General features: G+C 42.1%; 1 protein-coding gene across 7 annotated transcripts in view; it reads left to right on the forward strand.

The window, feature by feature from the left end:
- Ih (hyperpolarization activated cyclic nucleotide gated potassium channel Ih) overlaps positions 1-23,226 on the forward strand; it is a 225,566-nt gene extending 202,340 nt beyond the window's left edge. For 5 of the 7 annotated variants that reach the window (XM_076788621.1, XM_076788615.1, XM_076788619.1 and 2 more), the window contains 7 exons: positions 8,292-8,441; positions 9,192-9,410; positions 9,873-10,019; positions 10,094-10,211; positions 11,248-11,536; positions 13,170-13,305; positions 14,024-23,226. In XM_076788621.1, coding sequence (XP_076644736.1) covers positions 8,292-8,441; positions 9,192-9,410; positions 9,873-10,019; positions 10,094-10,211; positions 11,248-11,536; positions 13,170-13,305; positions 14,024-14,170 — 1,206 coding nt within the window. In that variant the 3' untranslated portion in view covers positions 14,171-23,226. The remainder of the gene's footprint in view (positions 1-8,291; positions 8,442-9,191; positions 9,411-9,872; positions 10,020-10,093; positions 10,212-11,247; positions 11,537-13,169; positions 13,306-14,023) is intronic. The other 2 variants (XM_076788616.1, XM_076788620.1) reach the window with 1 other exon arrangement.
- Positions 23,227-23,428: the final 202 nt, after the last annotated feature.

The raw sequence follows: 23,428 nt of genomic DNA on the forward strand, positions 1-23,428 counted from the left end.
TCCATGATTAGTTCTTCAACTGTTTTAGATATAAATCCCAATGAAGTTTGGGAAAAGATAAACCTCGGAAGCGCCGAACAGTCTATTCGACAATACCTGTTACGACTTTGAAAAAAGGTCACATCACGATCTAGTTAAGTTCTTGGTTGGCGTCACAGTGTATAACCCAATTTATATTAAAATTGCTTTCTTGGTGCCCACAATTTTGCCACGGAAGACATCAAAGCTATACAATACTGTCTCCTATGAATATTAATTCGAAAAAATATTGAAATTGTATTATTTACACTCCAGTTAGCAGTGATGCTCAAACTACCCCACTGGAATACCTAGAATCCACGAGATTAATGTTGAAGTACTAGAGAAGCAACTTTAGAAAATTATTGATATAAAAATGGTAACTGTAAATTCTGAAAAATATTGAAACTGTATTATTTAGGACCCTTTGATCAGTAGTAAAGCTCAGCCTACCAACCACAATACTTGAAACCCACGAGATTAATTTTGAGGTTCTAGAAAACTAATTTTGGAGAATATTTATTATAAAAATAGTAAATATAAATTGTGAAAAACATTGAAATTGTATTATTTAGAACGCTTTGGTCAGTGGTAAAGCTCGGCTACCCACCACGATACTCGAAACCCACGAGATTAATTATGAGGTACTAGAAAACTAATTTTGAGGAATAATTAATACAAAGATAGTATTTATAAATTGTGAAAAATATTGAAATCGTATTGTTTAGGACCCTTTAATCAGTGGCAAAGGTGAAACTACCCACCACAACACCTAAAATCCACGAAATTAATTTTTGTTGTAAAAGTACAAGAAAGCAAACCTTGGAGAATAATTATAAAAAATTCTGAAAACTATTCCTCTAGTCAGAGCTCAAACTGCCCGCCACAATGCCTGAAAGTTGAATGAGAAAGATCAACGGGTGAACGGTGACTTTACAAAATAACGAGTAAAATGGTAAAATCTGGAAACACGTGGCCGATTAAACTGACATTCAAAGCGTCACGTGACTGTGTATCGGAGCGAGCGTAATCCCGTCGGGCCCATCGCCGGCCATCATCATGAAATCCATCCCCCCGAAGAGAACCCGCCCCTTGTCCCCCGAACCCGCCCCAGGAACAGCCCCACCCCCCGTGTTCGAGGCGCATCGCTGTTCTTTTCCTGGATGAGTAACGAAAACGGAAATGAAACGAACCAGAAAGGAAACGGAATAACAATTAGGGCGCAGTGTATGAGAGTAGAGAGCTCGCTACCAACCCTACCGCCACTCTGCGAACGACTTTCACCCTACCTCTCGCCTCCTTTCCACGCCCGTTGAGCCGCTGTTGCTTCTCGGCCAAGAAAATGCACCCCCTTTACGTGATACTGGCTGGCTATCTTTGTGTGGCTGCAAGCAGGCGCAGAGAAACAGAAAAGACTATAAAGAACGATAGCGAGAGGAAGAGGTGGCTTGCTTCGTTGCTTAGAGCCTGGCTTTTTCGCCGCTTGATGATTGTTTGACTTGGCAGCTGGCGTTCTTTTTTACGTTTTCTCTCTCTCTCTCTCTCTCTCTCTCTCTCTCTGTCTTTCTTTCTATTTCTCTCTTTCTATCTATCTCTTTCTCTATTTCTCCATTCTCCCACTCCTCTTCTCTCTCTCTCTCTCTGTGCCTTTCTCTTTGTTTCTCCATCTTCTAAATGTTTCCCCCCCCCCTCCGGTGTCTCCGTGTGCTTCTGTTCTCTCGTTTTCTTCAGTTCTCACACACTCGGTTCTCTCTTATTTCTTTTCGTTCTCGCGTTCTTCCGAAACGCGCGGACATCAGGAACACCCCGAGCGCCGACACGATCGGGAAATCGGTCGCGCGATTTCTTCTTCCCGTTCCGCTTTCGTTTGTTTTGTTCCGTTCAGACGCGGTGTCGCCAGATCGAGACTCGTTCCCCCACTCTAATTTCCCCTTCCACCGCGCCATTCCCCACGCAGCCGACGCGATTCGTCTCTGTCGCGCGTACTCCGGTACTGGCAGAGAGAGAGGGTAACTGTATTCCCCTCGATTCGTGCTCCCTCCCCTCATCTGGCGACACTGCCCAGACGTCCGTCCGGATTTCTCTTTCTCTCTCTCTCTCTCTATCTCTCTCTTTTTCTCTCTATCTCTTTCTCTCTCTCTCTGCTCCTATTCTCTCCCCGTTCTCATCCCGTTGTTTTTGTTGGTTATCTAACCGTTGGTTCGTTTCCCGTTGTAGACGCTGTCGCTACCTGCGTGCGCGCGCGCGCGTTCGCCGTGCGCTCACCTGTGCGCTTTTCCCGCACTGCCGATCGCAGGTACACACACTGGCGAACACGCCGCGCTGCATCTGTGTAAATATGTTCCATCGAACGGCATAGTTATTACCGATCACTTTCGATCGCTAGTTCAGTTCTTTTGTAACCGTTGAAAGTTGTTCGAACAATACGAGAACCGCTTTCGTCTTTTTTGAGTGGACTTGTTGACTATCGTAGAACAGAAGGTTCGATGTTCAGTTGTTCTATTGTATATGTGTGTCATTCCTTTGTTTGTCATTCTATTTCTCTCTCTCTTTCTCTTTCTCTCTCTCTTTCTCTTTCTCTCTGTCACTTTCTTTCTCCGTCTGTCTCTTACTCTGTCTATCTATCTGTCTACTTATCTTTTGGTTTCTTTCTTTCGTTTTTCGTCTATTGTTTTACGTTTTCTGAATGATTCAAACCATGCGTATGCATATCCACTATGCGCGCGCTCCCATGCGTGACGAAAATAAACCACGTGCCATTCTGTATTACGCGCGCAGACAATCCAAACCAAGTGAAACCATCATCATCATCATCGACTCTTGAACGTAGCGCAGTGTGGCGGGCGCGCGCGCGCGCCCGTGTATGTGTACCGCATGACGATGTTTGTTAGTTTGTTCGTTCTTATCTTGTTTATACTATATCTTTCTTTTTTTTTTTTTGGAAACTTTTTGTTGGTTGGTTTGGTTGATTAATTGCCAGGTAATGTATTGAAACTAGTTGTGGTCTAGCAGTAAGTTTTCATCATCGCCCTACAGAGAAACCCCGATGAACCCCCAACCACCCCCATTATCAACCACCCTGAAACCCGCCCCACCCCACCCCGACCCCGTAATTAATAATTACCTCAGTAAAGTTATCCAGTAGGCGCCAGAAGCAAAACCACCATCGTGTCGTTTTTTTTCGCAGCCATCGATCATCATTGTGTCGAGACGTTGCCGCGATCATTCGACGTTCGACAGCCCGTCCGTTTGAAACCATTGTGTGTGCGCATCGTTTTAATTCGTCTCGATCGAAATCGAATGACGATCGAAGACCCGATCGGTCCCCGCAGGCTCTCTCTTTCTCTCTTTCTTTCTCTCTCTCTCTCTCTCTCTCTCTCTCTCTCTCTCTCTCTCTCCTCGAGAGAAGCGAGGGCCCCGGGTTCCGCAACCCTAAAGGACTCGATCGTCGCCATTTGATTTCGAGATCCGTGAAACACGCGGATGCCCGATACTCTTGAAAAAGAAAAGGATTCACGTAATTGTGTCGTACCGATGTACTGATCTATGATTGCATTGATACACTCGTGGTCGCGCCGATGATCATGATCTTGCGCACCTCGTGACGGAGGCAATTATGTGTAGCGTCGCCTGTGTACTGCAGGTGATAAATTGTACAATGTTGGCTCGAGTTGCAAAACAATGGAATTGATTGTGTGGCGTGACGTATTGTTTTTTTAGAGCTTCGTTCGTTTTTCGAAATTTTCAATATTAATTCCGTGCATTGCGCAGACGTCAAAATGGACGTATTAAAATACATTACTAAGATACTTTTTGAAATATTGAGTATACATTCTTGAAGTATAAATCAGAAGTACGAGTCAAAGAATTTAGTACGATTTTTATTCAGATCTACAAAGGCCCCTAACACTGAAACTAAGATTTCGTTTGATCCGGATTTCTTGAAATTTGACTAGAAAATTTGAAAATTGCATAAATATCCCCAGTGTGCTTATTATTATAGTCTCGTACTCCCCTCCCGCGCTCGTGTGAGTGAGCGCGAGGTGGTGGGGGTAGCGGCTCCAGCGCCATCTGGCTACCGGTTGGCCAGGCCTGATCTACAGAATGATCGTCGGCAGGTAATGCGTGAATGGGAAAATGTTTAATAGGTCCATAACGATTAATTAGTCCATAATGATTAAGTTTCCTTCGGCTAGTGTCCTCGGCGATCGTACGATTCTTCGACTCGAACGGATAAAGGTGTGTCAATGCAATCGGCCGGTGCCGAAACCGATTGGCCAAGTTTGGACGACGCGGAAACCGGTCGGAAATGAACTGACAATAGGAACGATATCGGCGGAGTATCGGGCCGCGGCCGTTGTTCGAATTGGAAAACTTGCCGAGATCGGTCACGGATTACCGGGGTCAGAGATCGTTTCCCGCGATTCGGGCTTCCTTTTAGCGCGCGCGTTTCCGATACGGGAAACGGAAACGCGCGAGAGAAACGTGTGCTGTACATACCCACGATATACGCACATATCATCGAAACCCCCTGATACCGATCCTTAGATACTCTAGCCCCCGGATCGATTGGAGAGCGCAGGCGAACACCACCGGCGAGAACCGGATTCGAGACAGCGAGCTAATTACCTTCGCTGACAACTCTCTTTTCTAGGTCGTTGGATCTCCGGGTACGATAACGAAACTTTCAGCCGCCGGATGAACGGAGTAACGCTCGGATTAGCGCGACGGGACCGGCGACGCTGAACGACGCTCAACCGGGGAGCGGATCAGCGCGCTCGCTGCCTTCGTTTGTCCCCTGTTGGACACCTTACAGTCGAAATTCTTCGTTTAACCCTTTGCACTCGGCACTATTTTCATTCTAAAACTAAATGTTTCTTCCGTCTTAGAATATTTTCATTTTATTCATACGAAACTGATCCGACTTCCACATGTAATATTTAAATGTTTAGTAATCTGTTACATACAAATTTTGTAATGTAACAAATATATTCTAATTTCTTTGAAATAATACCACAATAATGTCTAGTGGTGCTTCAGAGTCACCACTCGAGTGCAAAGGGTTAATACGACAATTTATGCGGTATTTTGGAGGACAAAGAAAATACGTACGAAATATTTGGAAAATGTAACGCTAAAGAATCGTTGATTTTGTGATTTTATATTGTGACTTCTTCACACGTTAACTGCCTCGTCAGTCATATACAGGGTGGTTGGTAACTGGTGGTACAAGCGGAAAGGGGGTGATTCTACGCGAAAAAAGAAGTCGAAAATATAGAATAAAAATTTTTCGTTTGAGGCTTTGTTTTCGAGAAAATCGAATTTAAAGACCCGTCGGGTTCGCGTGCTTTAGTATGCGTAGGAAGTAGAATTGGTAGGTCATGGTCAGACGCAGAAGACAATTCCTATCGAATAACACGCGCATTGGCTGCATTTTCAAACTCGATGTTCTCGAAAACAAAGCCTCAAACGAAAAATTTTTATTCTATATTTTCTATTTAGAAAATTTAATTAGATAAATAAATAAATAAAATTAGATTTAGAATCACCCACTTTCCGCTTGTACCACCAGTTACCAACCACCCTGTATAACTGACCGTGATTTTTGACTAGGTTTAGAAATTAATTTTTATTGTGACATATCTAGATAAACCGAATTTTATCGGGATCTTTAGAATTCAGAACGGTTAAGACTGCGTCCCCTATAATACATTTTAAAGTTCTAGTTTCGGTTTCATTAATTAAATCACACTGATTTTGTGAGAATCTCCGGGATTGATTTTTGGCGCTGAACGTGTTGAAGTAACTTTTCAATTGAAATGTCCCTCGGAATATTTACACAGTTACGGAAAAGAAATGCGAGGGAGCCAGTGACGCTTATCCGGGGCGAAACCGTCGCACTAATCCGAGCCCTATCGCGTTTCTTACGAGAATTCCGTGGCGGTAGAATGTTCGAGGTAAAATAGATACGAAACTCGTGAATGATTCGGCCGGCAACGGGAGAAAAAACGCGATCGAATCGACTTCATCCGCGTTTCTGAATTTCAAATCGCTCTTCGACTTAAATCCAGCGGCGGTCGAATTTCATGAATAATTCGGTAAACGGTGCTGCGTCGAAATTTCGAAGAGTCGTCCGCGTGTGTGTGTGTGTGCGGGCGCGCGAGGAAAACGGGGATAGAAGGAGAAGGAAAAAAAGAAGGAACGTTCCCGTCGGTTTTATTCCATCCTCGCTAATGAATCTTTAATCAGTCGGTTGATCGGACCCAATAAATCTTCTGTTGACACGTTCAATTAGTTCCGTCAGCGACTGGGTCGCCGATTCAGAGACAACGGATAGCGCAAAAATTACCAGTTCGCTTTTGCAAACGAACGTGCACGAACGCTTGTTCGCGGAAGCTCAGTTGCGCTTTCAAAATTTCGTTTTCGCACTTTTTTGCGTCTCGGTTTCGGCTAATTTCGCCGCGGAACCTCTCGCGGTAATTTTTCTCTCTCTCCCGACTAAATGAAACTCAATTTGAAACTCCGCCCCGACAAAAGCTGCCCGCGCCACTCTATTAAAAATGAATTATCCGCCTGAACGTTAATGCGTTCCTTTCCCCGGACTTCCAACGATCTAAATTGTTCGCGAAAAAAAAAAACAACAATACAAAAATACTGTTCATAATTCAGAGTCACACCTCTCTAAAAGGCAAACGGATGGCGATAGACGAACCAAAACGAAATTACGTCTTTTGTCCCATTGTTTATTACACTCTCGCGTTCTTGCATAAATTGTTTTAGATAATCACAGGGAAAGAAGATCGACACAATTATTATTTCACAAATATCCAGCAGTCTAATTTGACCTAACGACAAATGGATCACAGCATAAATCATTTTTACTGAATAATTGTCAAATTCATTTCGTGACAAATACAGTGTCTACTCTGTATACGTCCCAAACGCGTAGCCGATAAAAGTCTCAGAACTATCCCCACTGCCGAGAGGAGCCGAGGCTAGAGTGTCAAAGAATAGTATTCTCCTGCCCGCTATATGTCCCTAGCTAGTCCGGTATTTTGGACATATATCGAGTAAGCACTGTATACAGAAAACGTATTACTACGTATTCTGAGATATTACTACGTATATTGAGAGTTCCGTTAACTGTGGTTTCCTCGGAGCGGTTGAAGACAAAATGGCGCCCATTGAGCGCGCAGTTACCGACTCGGAGGGACTTGGTATTAAATGTACCTGGCAATGAGAGCAATTATGGACAGTAGAACGTTGTGAAACAATTATTTACAATAAATTGAGTGAAATATATGTAATTTGAAGCGTAGAAATATGCGAACCGCAATCTCGAGTAGCTCGAATTCGTTCGGAGCATAACCTGCGTTCTCCAGCTTCTTTTACTTAGAAACGGACTTAGATTCCCACATCGTGCTTATGGCGCACTGTTCAGTCGAACAGTTTGCAGTTGTTTGACGTTGCAGTTAATCGGATTGCAACGATAAAGGCGTCCACCGTATTGTTTTACCGACGCCAGGACAGATTCTGAACAGGTCTGGCCTATAAGCGGGTCTGTGAATCTTGGCCAGCAGTGCAAATGATTGATACATACGTATACATATGCGTGTGTATATATCCGTATATTGTCTCCGTACGTATATGTATATATATATACACGCATAGGTCGTATACACTTATTTTTGTTTCTTCTGTTAGAGCATTCGTAGAGTAATCATTATTATAAACGTTTTTTAGGTTATATTGACTTGTTCTTTTGTGTGCCACGTGATGCGTATTTTCTAATGTAGCATGCTTTTTTGGACTGAGAACTGAAACCCGGAAGTATGAACAGCGAAGACTACTTAGGAGAGATAATACACTGATTATGTTCCCGTCCAGGCCCGAACTGTCGTCTGTTATCAAATAAAATTGAATTGTTCTGTCTAAATTTTTTCTCGAAAAATGATGATCGAATGACGATGATGATGTCTATGAAACACTGTGAAAGAACGATGGCCGAGTTCGGTCTGGACCGCGGAACATCAGGTAGTTTACTTGGTCTTTGACTTCGAATTTTTGGATAACAATTACTAAGATAGTTTTGACAATGTAATTCAGTGAATTAATATTTAAACGCGTTTTTGTACAACACTTGCTTTATTTGCTGTACACTACGCAACCGGAGCTTTGGATAACGAGAGAAGTTTTTTGACCGGATGTGTGAAACAACGTCGCGACTACGAACGGCCGGCACCAGAGTAAACTATTGTCGTTGTTGTTGGCAGTTCCTGAATATGGCATCGGTGTTCATGCGGATTTTTAACCTGATTTGCATGATGCTCCTAATCGGCCACTGGAGTGGCTGCCTGCAATTCCTGATTCCTATGCTCCAAGGGTTTCCTAGTAACTCGTGGGTGGCCATTAACGAGTTGCAAGTAAGTATCATTGACCTTCGCGACCGTTCATCACAATGGAACCGTAAGTTCCTAGTTTGCCGCCCGGTTACCGGACGAAATATGTGCTAGTTTGTGCGAGATAAGCGGCTCGATCGATGCCTAAACTTGGTGCAAATAGGCTGACTAATCAAAAGATTATGCCTGGGAGATAATTAGTATTTGCACTGATTAAACTTGTGCGTGGGAAGTTCATTGACTTTCGACGTAGCGTGTCGGAAGAAGTTATGCTTGTCTCTTCGGGAAAGTAGAATTACATCGATTGAAGTATTTATAAATTGTACAGCTTGAACAATAGACAGTAATTATTGTAATTAAAATTACGAAACGGTTTTTGGCATGCGGACAAAGTGCTACAATTTTTAATACGGTTAAATACGAAAATGTAAATAAAGGGAAAACTGAAAAAGTTTAGGGCAGCTTTCAAACATAAATTGTTAATTACGTTGAATGTATGAAATATTAAAAAAAAAATAAGGTTCAATTCTACAGCAGAGATTTAGCTGATTATTTTTATTAAATTAAGAAAGCGCTATTATTGAAAGCGTTATTATTGGATTTCTTATCACGAAAATTACGTACACCCCAAAAACACAGTTTCAAACTTCCCACTTAGGGTCGCGACGATAACATTATCAGAGCCTAAGATAAAAGTTTTAGCACGACGCGCGAGCACAGTTTGGCCAGAGAGATCGTTTCCGCTGACATAATGTTCTACTCCCATTTTTCCAGGACTCGTTCTGGCTGGAACAATACTCATGGGCCCTTTTCAAAGCTATGTCGCACATGCTCTGCATAGGATACGGAAGGTTTCCACCGCAGTCCTTGACCGACATGTGGCTCACTATGCTCAGTATGATCAGCGGTGCTACCTGTTATGCACTTTTCCTTGGACATGCGACGAATCTCATCCAATCTCTTGATTCCTCGAGAAGACAATACCGCGAGAAGGTATTTATGCCTTGAAACACAAACTCCGTTATGCTACGAACCTTCAACATTTTTTCCAATTTTTTTCTATCTCGTTTTTCACAAAACTTCCTATAACGTTTATTGAATCAATTGTACAACTTTCATTTGTTCATTTTAATCGAAATATTTACGTTTTGGCACAGTCTTCCAATGTCATTTAATTTTCTTTGCTTTGATTAAAAATCGATATTACTGATCGTGCGTTTCAAGAGAACCTTTATTGCAAATGTTCAATTGTCAACCCTCGGCCAGTAGACTGTGAAACATCTACGTTACCGTCACGTTTATTAAAAAAATGTCACACGAATGTGTTGAAAAATTGTGTAGTTTAAATTTGATATGAATGATGGGTCTTCAGCGACCCAGGGCTCGCTGGCCAAGGGTGAACAAGCGAACGCGACGGTTTTGGTACGGTCTGTTAATCGTTGTTGCTCGAACCAGGTGAAACAAGTAGAGGAATACATGGCCTACCGAAAGTTACCACGGGAAATGAGACAGAGGATCACGGAGTACTTCGAGCACCGTTACCAGGGCAAATTCTTCGACGAGGAATTGATACTTGGGGAGTTGTCCGAGAAGCTCAGAGAAGTACGCCAGAAGGACTTTTAGTCCAGGCCAGGTCGCATTCGATTGCTATAACGCGTTCTTTCCGTTCGTTTCAGGACGTGATCAACTACAACTGCAGATCGTTAGTCGCGTCAGTGCCCTTCTTCGCCAATGCCGATTCGAACTTTGTCTCAGACGTGGTCACTAAGCTGAGATACGAAGTCTTCCAACCAGGTACTCGTCAGTCGACGAATTAGAAACATTATGTTTAATTGCATCTAATTAAGAAGTCCTGACAGAGGATGGACCTATGTAACAGTTTCTTAAGTGAGCTAAATTGGGGCTGCAACAAAAAAGAACTGTGCAGCCTCCCAAACGTGAGTCACCTACGTCGATCTAATCGTCGATGTTCGCGGAGCGTTTAGGATGCTCTGCGGAAAGCATATCGACCAACCTAAATTACCATCGACTTCCATTGAATATCATTGGACGGGTCGTTAAGTACTCGCGACTTTCTTTTTGTTATTGTTTCATTCTAATTTGCTGGGCTAAGACACAAATTTAATTCGAAGTCTCAATATACATTTGTGACAACTTCGGGACTGAAATGGTACTTATATCGAGTACCTTAAAAACTTTTCTGTTATCCCGTTATCAAACTTTCACCAACATACTCGTGACACTCTCCTGGTTAAAATGATACCGAACACGACACAATTTGGATAATTTTTAATCGTTTAATCCACTATGTAGTAGACCCTCGATTATCCGAACGAGTCAGTGGAACATGAGTGGGAAAGTTGCCTAGCTGCAATGCTGGATTAAATTGTTACCGATTTGCATGATGAATTGCGTCGTATACGGATCGCTTGGGACCAGTGAAGGGCACGGTAGGGGCCCCTCAAACGCCTGCTTCTCCCACCAACCTCTCTTTCATGCAGCGCGCACCTTCGTCGCGCAGTGTCGCCAGATCAAGAGCTGTTCCCCCACTCTAATTTCCCTTTCTACCGCGCTGAAAGGTCACGTGACGCGTGTAGACTCCGGTGGTGGCAGAGAGAGGGTAACTTTTTCCCCTGAAGGCGTGCTCCCTCCCCTCGCCTGGCGACACAATTAAAAAAGTAAATATGCTCCGAACTATGTCGTGTTTGGTATCATTTTAAGCAGAAAAATGTCACGAGTATGTTGATCGTTGTTTTATCTAAGCTTGGTCGAAGTTTGGGGGAGTCTTTCGGGGAATAGTGGATGACGGAGGAGTGGTTTGGTGTTCCAGGTGATATCATCATCAAGGAAGGTACGATCGGCTCGAAAATGTACTTCATACAGGAAGGCATAGTCGACATTGTAATGGCGAACGGGGAAGTCGCGACCTCGCTGTCAGACGGCTCATACTTTGGCGAGATTTGCCTGCTGACGAACGCGAGGAGGGTGGCCTCGGTCCGCGCGGAGACCTACTGCAATCTCTTCAGCCTCTCGGTGGATCATTTCAACGCCGTATTGGACCAGTATCCACTAATGCGCAGAACGATGGAAAGCGTTGCCGCCGAGAGGTATAAGCTTTGGTTAGGTTTGTTCTATCGAGTTGGTGTGCTACTAGATGTCAATCATCACTCCCACCTCCATGTTGATTTTGTTGAACATTGTGTACTGTCCGACGAATCGAATATCAATCATACTTATTGTCCGAACATCATGTCGCTTCTCTTTACAACATATTATTCAATTGTTAATTTCATTATCTCTCTCTCTCTTCTCTTTCTGTCTGTATGCGCTGATTTGGACTCGATTTGCTTCTTTTACATGACACATTTACACAACACAAAACTTTTGCGCGTATACAGTTTACAAAAAAAAAAAAAGTAAAAAAAATTTAAAAAAATATATAAGAAAAGATAAAGACGACTGAAAGATGAATATATGTGTACACAGTGTACTATTGCTTTATCGCGCGTGACAGTGCAGAATCCTTTTCTTGGGGGAGAAAGTTTACAACGAGAGCGCACTAACTTGCGAACAATGGGACGCGTATCAATGATACACGTTCGAAATGAGTTGAGAGGGTCCCGACGAATGATTTTCCATCCGGAAATCACGAAATTTCAACGATGGTCGCGCGAACGCCCTGTTGTACGGCGACGCACTTACACGCTTTAAGAATTCATTGGGAACCGTGCGACATCGCGACAAAATATTTCTACACTCTCGACACATTCACTACATAGTAATGTTATATTCATAAGTTTGCATAACATATTTTCGAAATCAGTTGGATTCTCTTCTGCTGCGTCGACGCAGAGTCACGTCTCACTTCGCTCGGAACCGAGTCCGAGGTGTAGAATAAATTTTTCAATTATCCCTTTGAGCACGGGAACTCGATTTTTTAAAATACTAAAACTCAATTTTGCAGGGAACGAAGTTCCAACGAAAAATTCAAATCTGTTCGCTGCTTCCTAAAATGTCATTTATTCGCTGTAGCAGTGGAAGCAAGCTCGCTTGTTTCAAATCGAGTTGGGACAAAATATTTAGGCAAATATGGGGCCCTTAGAATAAATTAAGAAAAACAGTTTCTATCTTAGAATGAATTGAGAAAGGGACACTAATTTTAGGATTTTGGAAAAGGATATTGATCTCAGAAAAATTGAAAATAGAATATTGATCTCAGAAAAATTTAAGAAAAAACGTTAATCTCAGATAATTTGAGAAAAGAATATTAATCTCAGGAAAATTGAGGAAAAAATATTAATCTCAGGAAAATTGAAACTAGAATATTGATCTCAGAAAGATTGAGGAAAAATATTAATCTCAGGGAAATTGAAAGTAGAATATTGATCTCAGGAAAATTGAGGAAAAATTTTAATCTCAGAAAAACTGAAAATGGAATATTGGGAAAAATTGAGAGGACTCCGTAAATTTGTAAATTACGTAATAAATGATTGACTGACACGTGGCTCTGCCAGACGTTCTTCAAAGCTACTTCTTTTACCCAATCTTGTACCTCACATTGTAAAACCTTTAGCGGTGCAAGTGGTATTAGAACAAATAATACAAGTCTGTTACAAGTTCGTGGCGGGATAATAATATTTGGTTAGGTTATAACCTGTGTACTGCTAAACGGTTTGTAAGTCAATTGATGTGAATAATCGTTGGTTGTGTTCCATGCAACATTCCCTACGCTTAATTATGCTCTCTTTGTAGGTTAAACAAAATTGGTAAGAACCCAAACCTGGTAGCTCATCGCGAGGAGGATCTTGGCAGCGAATCAAAAACGATAAACGCCGTAGTAAATGCGCTCGCGGAACAAGCTGCGCATGCCAGCGCCAGTGAAGAATCGGTAAACATATTTGATAACATTGTTACATAATGGTCAATCATGTTTCTCGCTATCCCATGCATTTTCATCACCTCTCAACACCTCGACGAATTTATTCCTATCAATACTTCTATTCCTCACATAATTATTTCTGACTGACATTTTAATTAAATTTTATATCCTGAATTTTTTATTTGTATAAAAACATGGACTCTTCCATTCGTTTATTTTAGTGACGCTAATGTTCGAAATAGTAATGCACAAATGTTTGCCAAATATGATAATACTAAATTCATTTTATTCAAATTCTTACCAATTATTAATTGGTCACGTTTAGACTGCGGATTTTAGGCATTCATGACAAAAATGAGTAGGTGAAAATTGTGAGAGCACAAAGATTGATTGACAATTTATTCAAATTATTAAAAAGAGAAACAAATTCTTATTTGGTTCCCATACCTTACAAAACAATTTTCATTTTGCATAAAAGTCCGCAGTCTAATCATGCTATTTTAACAATAAATCGAGTTCATATTAAAAGATCTAGTGATAACTCCCCTCCAGGTCAAAACTATCCATTATTTCGTTTGCTATATTTTCTAAAAGCTGAGAGCTCGAACAACTCCCCAGTAAGCCAAGAATTCCGAGTTTCTGATCGGCTCCATTCATCACAGAAAAGTCAGAAAATCCCCCGACAAGCGTCCGTAGAACAGTCAGCAACGTTTCGCTCGCGTTCCAGGTACACAGCATGGAGCTGAGGGCTCTTCCAGCTTGCCTGTTGCCCAGACCGAAGTCTGAGAACAATTTCGCGAGCCAAGACTTCACCAGAGAGAGCCGAAAGATCTTCCACAAAAGCGACACTTTCCACAAGGACTCGTATCAATGACGACACTCGCTTAACTAGCATACGGAGAGATACTAACGGCTCCATGCGAAACAGTGGGGCTGTCGCGACAATTAACGCCAGCCCGGCCACTGTTCCCGGGATCATTCCGCGGCCGTTTCAGCCACGGATTCTGGACGCTACTCTAGAAAGCAGTCTTATAAAATAGATAAATACGCCATGCCAGTAGTCCACTAGCGATCGGTTTCTAGCGCCTTCTTATATTAATCTGACGGGGCACGTTTGTCCAGAATCCGCGCGCGAAACCGGTGCCGACCGAAGAAGATTCCCGAACGAGATTCTCCAACGGGCGACACAAAGAGTGGCAGAGAGAGAGTAAGAGAGTAAGAGAGAGAGAGAGAGAGAGAGAGTGGGAAACCGCTTCCGGAAGCCTGTTCCCGGGCGACGAGACTCGATCTCAACAGCAATAAAACGACGAACGACCCGGTCCCACCGTAAAAGAAACGACGCGAGAGTCGAGTGAAAAGAAAAAACGCCTTTACAAATTCGAGCGACGTGGGGGACATCGAGGAGGAGGGGGAGGACTGTGTCGCCGATTGGAGAACACGGAGCCGTTTATTTTCTTCCTGCCCCGCGAGTCTCTTCATCGAACGGTCCGATCGAGGCGTCGGCGCACGCAGCGAAGATACGGACGCGACGACGGATGAAGCAGATCTTCGCAACGACGACGAAGAGAGCAGGCCTAGAAATTTATAGAGCGTACATGCAATACGTATTATTATGTATAGTCCCGTTCGCCGCGGGCCACGCAACAGAAAATGATTCCTAAACGGAACTCGCGGGGTGTAACGAGACGCGTCGAAACACTTTGTGATTGTCCGCGACGAGTTTTGCACTTTCAGACTTTTGATCGCAGAAAGGTGTCGAGTTAAGGCGAGGGTGGGGGCTCGGGGGAGGTATAGTGTGCGAGACGCACACAGAGACACACACACACGAAGAGAGAGAGAGAGAGAGAGAGAGAGAGAGAGAGCGAGAGAGAGTGAAAGTGAGAGAGAGAGAGAGAGAGTTTCTCGTTTGTTTTTCTCTTGATTTAAGGAACAAAACTAACCAGTAGAGGAGAACGTACTCGTAACGACAAAGGATATTTCTCAGTTATTATGTTCGTTAACCGTAGCTTCGTAACACGATTAATCCCGTGCTAGCGATCGGGGGAGATGAGGCCGATGACGAAAGGAGCACGATGGCGAGGATAGCTGCGAGACGACGCCGGTCGGAGGTCAACGCAAGAGGATTCGCTTCTTTCGATGTAGCTCCCCGTTTTATTTTCTATAAACACGTCTTGAATCGCTTCGGTGGAGCTTCGGTGATAACGCTGTTTAAGGTAAAAGTGCGCGCGCGTGCGACAGAGAGAGAGAGAGAGAGGGAGATATGATAGTTAGCGAAGATTAGGAAGACCGTCCTGAAGAGAGATCCGATCTACGAGAGGAGTATACAAGGGTACGGAGAATTTTCCTTGGGGGAGGGGGGGGAGACCGGGGATCGGGGGTTTAACGGGGGTGCGAATGGTTAAAAAGTGGTTCTACGAAAAGAGGAACTAATGTTTAATTAAAAAAAAAAAAAGAAAATTGATTAAAATTCAAACAAAAGTCTAATCGAAGGCCCAAAGGCTGTGTTAACTTGTTGAGAGTTCTTTGGGCTGCCAGGACTAAAACGTCAATGAATGAAAAAAAAAAAAAGAAATAATAATACATATTTAAGTGGAACACGGGGGAAGTACCTTTTTATTGAGGCGACAGACGCGATGTACTATAAGGGACAAAAAAGCTATAAATATTATGTAATAAATTATTATTATTGTTACCGATTATCATTGCAATGATTACTACATCCACTACCGCATAACTAGGCAGTTACTGAAAAAAAAAGAAAACGAAAGACGTACGCGAACGGAGAGAACGAGAGAATGAGAGAGAGAGAGCGAGAGAGAGAGAGAGAGAGAGAGAGAGAGAAAATTATGCGAAACGCGTGTGCACGCGTGAAAACTGCGCGTCAAAGTACTCATGCATAGTGGTCGATACCCGTGTTGCGAGATTATTATGTAACGTTTTAACTGTAACGCGAAGCATGATTGACGAAAAACACCCGACGAACACCGAATACTTACGGAGACGGCATAGCCACGCGACGATTACCCCGGAGCTTCTTTTCTAATCAGTTTCAATCGGCCGACTAACTTTCGAGCCGGACGATGATCACGTTCGAAGTCAATTGACCAAACGTTAACGTGTTATTTTTCTAGTTGTTGGACGAGTACCATAGGCGGCGGTGTATTCTTTGCGTGTACGAAAGTTTTACGCGACTGTTGAAGCTTCCGATGTTTCTATAATAGTAGCGAAGGCTGGACCCGGTTCAGAGAATATATTTTATGGACTGGTGGCTTCTGAACGGAAACCATTGTACCTCGTTCCCGAGCATTCGAACCCCTGGCAAAAATTATTCGATCGAGCTAACAATACTTTTTAATAGAAAAGCGTTGATAGAATAAATCTGATAATGATTTCAGGGCGGGTTTGATTCATTGTCGTCTACGTCAGGCCTGGGCAACTTCTTCCCCGCCGTCGCTGCACGATCCCCACCACCAGTGCGCAGGTTCCCCCACCACTGGCCACTTCATGTTGCCCTACCATGCTTTCATCTATCCTGGAGACAACCTCCTAAATAGGTTCCTGGCCCTCCGTCCCCTTCTCCCGCAATCCGTAGGAGCATGGTGGGGAGTCTCAGGAGTGGGAACAGGACTCGCCTGCGACTCGCGAGCCACCGGTTGGCCAGGCCTGATCTATGTTATGCTACTCAAAATTCTTTATAATACTTGGTAGACAGTTCATTACTTTATATTTGACGAAAAGCAAAATAATTCCTCGTTTTATTAATATTTTTCTAAAATACTTCTTATAGTACGTTTGTCTACTATTATTCGATGTACAGCGAAATAATTTGTTGGAAAATCACGTCCACCATTTTGTCGGAATATTTTCTGCCAGGGGAACGTACTAGACCGACTTCACAGTGTGATTGAAATTGTTACCGGAAATAACAATTGTGAAGTCAACGTTTTGTCGTAAACAGAGTGCAATATTTTCTACTATTGCAAATTGTTGGTTCACTTGTGAAAGTTGAAGAGATATCTGGGACCTTGAGATTTCTAATTATTTTCTTTGCCCCAATTGTAATTGTTTTTGTAAATCATTTTTTTTTGTGTATATATATGTCTTTTTACCCTGTCATGTTAAACAGCTGACAATTTTGTTGTCACAGATTGGGTAGGATGATCTTCGATCTCTGGTGTTTAATGTTGCAGTCTAAGATATAAATATAGTCACCTATAATAAACAAAAAACGCTCAACCGACTATAATCACTTTTAATAATCGTTAGACTGCGGATGCTAGGCATTTATAGCAGAAATGAGTAAACGACACCACAAGATAGTTTAAACATCAGAAGTAATGACAGATAGTGTTGCGTTATTTTCTACTTATTCAAATTATTGAGGGAAACAAATACATTTTTATGTAAACTCTGCCTCTTGTAATTAATTCCGAGAATTTTTGTGAATGCTCAATATCGAATCACTAAAAGTTTTCGATAACAAAAGCTAATACGTCGGATGAGAACCACAAGAAAGATGGCCGACAGTGACCGGAAGTAACCTACAAAGAATTAGGCTTGTCGTTGGATAGAAAAATCGTTTAGCTATTAAAAAACGTTAATTACCGTTTACCTGAAAAATTATTTATTTCGGGGAGAGAAATTTTAAGAATAGAAGATTAAAAAAGATGGCTGTCGGTGACCGGAAGCAAACTAAAAAGAAGTGGGCCTTGTCCGAAAAATCGTTTTAAAATTGTTGGTGTATATATGTATTTAAAAATTCAAATTTCGAATGCTCTTCACCGGGAGAATTATTTATTCGTCCGGAAGCAGAAATTTTGTTATCGGACGAGGATTATGGTCGCTGTTCAGGAGCCAAGGTCCCCATAGTGTTACTCGACGGTACAGAAGTGACGTCTGTTAACGATAATACTCTTCTTTAACCGCGAACGTTGTGAGAGTCTAATTTATAATAGCAACGTTGCTCGTTACTTTGACATTAACACACACCCCGAAACACTTTTCACCGATGACTCGTGTATATTATTATATACATATACATAAATTACGGCGGTTGGCAGAAACGTGCCATTCGTTTCCTAGTTGAACACGTGTGCGCGATTCGTGCATACGTGATTATGCATACATGTGCATATATATACATATATATGTATACGTATATATACAACGTATATATGTGTGTGCGTGTATACATGTATGTATTATATGTATATAAAAACAAAAAAAAGTACCCATATGTAAGGAAGAAATAGGCATATTATACCATGCGTTTCATACATATACATATGTAAACATACACCTTAACACATGCGAGGAAAACAGAAGTACCTATTTTTCATGTAAGAGAGAGATAGTTTTCTGTCATTATTTTACATCTCCTCACGTCATCCTGACATTATATACATACATGTATGCGCACGTGTGGCCGACACATACGTGAGCACACATGTATCTATACACGTATTATAAATATTAATATAAATGAAATACGATAAATGATGATATTGTAATAGCGACGAAAAAAAAAAAACAAAAATAATAATGATGATCTGCGTACCGTGGGTCAGCAGAGAAGCATCTCAGAAAAATGGTAGAATACTCGTAGACCGCATGACCGACGTTTTTATAGTTTAATCTATACACAGAAAAAGAAAGAGAAGAAGAAGATGAAAAAACCGGTCTAGGACTAATCTGCCAAGCACGGTTTCGGGCCTAAGGTGTGTACGCGTATAACTAATTAAAGGGAGAGCGAGAGAGAGAGAGAGCGAGAGAGAGAGAGAGAGAGAGAGAGAGAAACGAAGATGGAAACGGCGTGACAGACAGGGAATAGAATATTATTCTTACTAATCGAACCGTGGATGACGCGGCGATCATGCTACCGAACGAGGGTTGGAAAGAGACGGAAGTCGCGAAGACTCTTTGCTATCACTGCTAAACTAATAGACGACTTATTTAACCACTGTCTGCTAAAAAAAACCAAAAAAAAAAAGATAATACGTTGACGAACGATCGACGCGCGGCAAACACTCGAGAAACTGCTAACCCGTAAATGTTACGCATACTAACCGAGAGAACATGTACATAGCAAAACACTGTGCGCGTACGTACCCAGAAAAAAAAACTGCATAGCATTACCGATGAGAGCGAGAGTGAGAGTGAGAGAGAGTGAGAGAGAGAGAGAAAGAGGGCGAGCACGAATAGAAAGTTGACAAAATGACAGCAAACAACACCATTAGGATTATCGTCGACGCAAAAGTAAGAACAAGGTCTGTAAAGTACATAAGATATTTAACAAAAGTCAGTTTAAAAAAACAAACCAACGTCGTGCAAACTATCCGAGGACGCGCGCTCTCCGTGCACGTTATTAGCTAAGTGACAAGAGTGAGACCGTAATTAAGACAAACCACAAAGAAAAATTGTAAAAATGAAAAAAAGAGAAAACCATACAAAGGCGAATAGTTTTTGTATCAAACCAGAGAGAGAGAGAGAGAGAGAGAGAGAGAGAGAGGGGGGGAGAGAGAGAGAGATAGGTTTCGCGGATGCTAGAAACGTTAACGATCACGGTCGACGGGGACCGGAAATCGGAAATGGTTAAAACCTGCAAAAGCGAGGAAGAATGGGGCGACGGGCGACCGATTGTTCAATTAACAGGCAAAAATATACATATACATACGTACATACATACATATATATATATATATACATATACGCGCGTTCGCAAAATGAAAACTCATCATCGGTTCTTCTCGTGGTTAATTATATTATCTCGTTGATGAATTGCGAGATCGTCGTTTCGCGGTCGCTAACAAACTGGAACACACGCCGGACATACTGAAAGCCAGAACTGTCTCTAGAGCTACGTAAAAACAAAAGACAAAAAAAAATGAAAGAAAAATAAAAAAAGTATAACACAAAAGACTGTAGCGCCATGAATGTGTATCTCAGATCTTACATATCAGACGTTTCGTTTCGAGGCGGATCAGGAGACGTTCGCGACGAGATCATGCTGTATAGCGAGCCGAACACCTGCACGCACGATGCAGCTCTATTTTAGATAGGAATAGTGATGGCTTACGGAGACTCCTCGCTGCCTGGAACGTTATTTAAAACCGTATCCTCGGCACTGAATTCCGAGGAATATTTATATCGATCGATTTATCTACAGGACGTTCCATAATGTTTTCGTTGTATTTGGAAAAATTGTGAGATAGATATCATTTTGATGACATAAACTTTATTAGTACAGACGTGTATTCGATAACGCATATTTCAGAAAGCCTGTTAACATATTTTAGATCTTTGCCCGTAGCTTGTCCTTGGAAATGGAAGAGAACATTTTGAAAATGAGGAATCCCCTTGAGGGTAGATCTCTGTACCCCCGACAAATGAATTCTTAAATTATTGGAATATGTTCAAAGAGGGTGTTTTAATGTTTCTGTGATTAAATTTGCAAATTTTCGAAATTCAAACGCGCCCGAATTTGTGGAACGCCCTGTAGCTGGAATTCCTCGAATTTTCAATTTTCGAAATGTGTTTGAAGAGGGCGTTTTAATGCCTCTGTGATTGAATTTGCAAATTTTCGAAACTCAAACGCGCCCGAATTTGTGGAACGCCCTGTAGCTGGAATTGCTCGAATTTGAAATTTTTGAAATGTGTTTGAAGAGGGCGTTTTATTGCCTCCGCGATTAATAATTCGCAAGTTTTATAACTTCGAAATTCAATCGTGCCCGAATTTATGGAACGCCCTGTATTCCTCGACGCCTCTTATGGTTTCCACTTTGAACATGAACGTCCGAGGACAGTCGGTCTTAGATAATGTTCCGAGAGTGAAACATTTCTTCGGCCCGCAAAAGACAGAGAGAATCCTGAAGACCTGTCGCTAGGCAGACACCCTTTGCTCACGAGAGACCCAACTAACCCTCCAATCTCGCAATTCACGTTGAACCCTCTAATCTTCCCGAAGGTCATTGGCTTGAAAAAATCTCAACAATTTCTCCACGTGACCCGGCGAAACCTAGGACGTTCACCGGCTGAACATTTATAGGGGCCGGGTGTGTACCGTGTAGAAATTTCACTTCCGTTTCCGGTTTCAAGGATCGAACCGCGAACACAAAACGATTGATAACGCGAGACACGCGACAGTCCAATTGCCAAGTAGAACGCTAAGCTTCGTTAGTACAGTACACTGACAAGCGTTTCACGATGATCTCTACAGGGTGACACAAGACTGGTTTACCGTCGGCAAACTCCGTAGACTCTAAGCGTCGTCGTCGTCGTCGTCGTCGTCTAGCACACAAACACATTACACGTATTCGTGCTCTCTGTGATTCCGATCGGGACTCGAATTGTTCATTTATCGGGGGATGGTAGGGAGGGGGGTGGGACGCGGGGCGTTCGTCTAATGAGCCGCACGTGATTGGAACAACGAAATCGAGGATATTAAAGGTGATCGCGGACAGGTGTCGATTGCCTTCTAGATCTCATGCAGGTTCACTCCGGTAGATGATTAGCGAACCATTTGCCTCGCGATTAATCACTGTACTGGACACCCCGGACGCAGACAATAGCTGACAGATTAGGAAGCAGGCGTTCATCCTTGTATCCAACTGTGTCGTCTCGTTTATGGCATCATTTATTAGTAAGAAAATATTAATTGCATGCAACTGTGTTATCAATCATTTCTGTCACTCGTCGATTGAAAATTTGTCTTTTTAGATATTATTCATTTGGGAAAATTATGTTGGTACAAATCAGTATCTTTTACTTACTCCTGAGTGAACTGTGGACTTTATGCATTTCTGGTAATCACGAGCAGCTCTGGAACATAAAACAGTAAAGAAACGATAAAAATGTAAGAGTAAGGACACGTTATTTTTAAACAATCAGAACTGTTAACAGCAGAAATGCATTTCTACTGAACCTCCTATTCTCGAAAATGATGCGTAAATGTTTTTAAAAGTGTTGCAAATCGATAACGAACAGTGCGACACACCTAGTATTTGTAAAATGAGCCGTGAAATTTTGATTTTGCAACAAGATCCGCAGTTTACTTATAAATTAACATGAAAGAAGAACTAATCAAGGGGGAGACAATTTTCACAGTAGAACCCTCGCGGTACAAACCACCAAGAAAAAACGTTTGATTAATTCCTTGTATTTTTCCAGTTAACAAATTCCATTACACTTTTGTGTCGTTACTCAGATTGAATTTGAATGAAGTGTGAACAGCAAGGATTGCGAGGCAAGTGGTCAGGAACGTAACAAGCTCCCAGTTTCTAGAATTCAAACAAATAGCCGTTGCGAACCGCTAATTAATAATAATCCAGTAGTGTGGCACCAAGTAGACGTCATCCTCGTCATGCGAGAAACCTGCGTAGAAACGCCTTGTAAAGAAACAAAGAAAAAAAGGAAAAAATATAAGAGAGCGAGCGAAAGAACGAAAGAACGAGAGAGAGAGAGAGAGAGAGAGAGAGAGAGAGAGAGAGAGAGAGAGAGAAAGATAGTGCGAGAGAGATAGCGTGCGAAAGACACCGAGAGAAAGCGAGCAAGAAAGAAAGCGTGTGAGAGAGTTTGAGAGATTGAGAGAAATATAACATTACCCTAGCGTCAATTTTCTACGAAAGAGTTTTCTACAAAATTCACACCATAAGCGTGCATCCTGTTACATCGCGCTTATCGTATGAATCTATGTATGTATGCTATGCAAGCGCTGGTACGAATCTCTTGACGTTTTTCTATTAGACATCGTTCGCTAAGTTTGTTACCAATGTTTAAAGAGGTGGGGCGGCGTGAACAAATAAAAAAAAAAAATCGGTTAATCAATGTAAACACCTGACGAGGGGTGCAGCCCGAAGCAGCAAGCATTAGTAGCGGATTAAATTAAACACATAGATGCTTGTTCGAGACGCAATATAATTGTAACGAGAAAAACTAACGTTCACTAAACGAGCCAGATATGGGGAAAAAAAAGAACAAAAAATAACCGAAGCAATTATAACTATCGTTCAATTATTGAGTTCTCGTGTCAGTGCGCGCAACTTCTCGCACCCAATTGCGAAAACAAAAAAGAAAATAACAACAACAAATATCGAATGGTTTAGATCCCCTTCTCATTGTTCTTCTTTTCACGAAA

The sequence above is a fragment of the Halictus rubicundus genome, chromosome 5 (assembly GCF_050948215.1).
Source record: "Halictus rubicundus isolate RS-2024b chromosome 5, iyHalRubi1_principal, whole genome shotgun sequence".
Taxonomy (NCBI): Eukaryota; Metazoa; Arthropoda; class Insecta; order Hymenoptera; family Halictidae; genus Halictus; species Halictus rubicundus.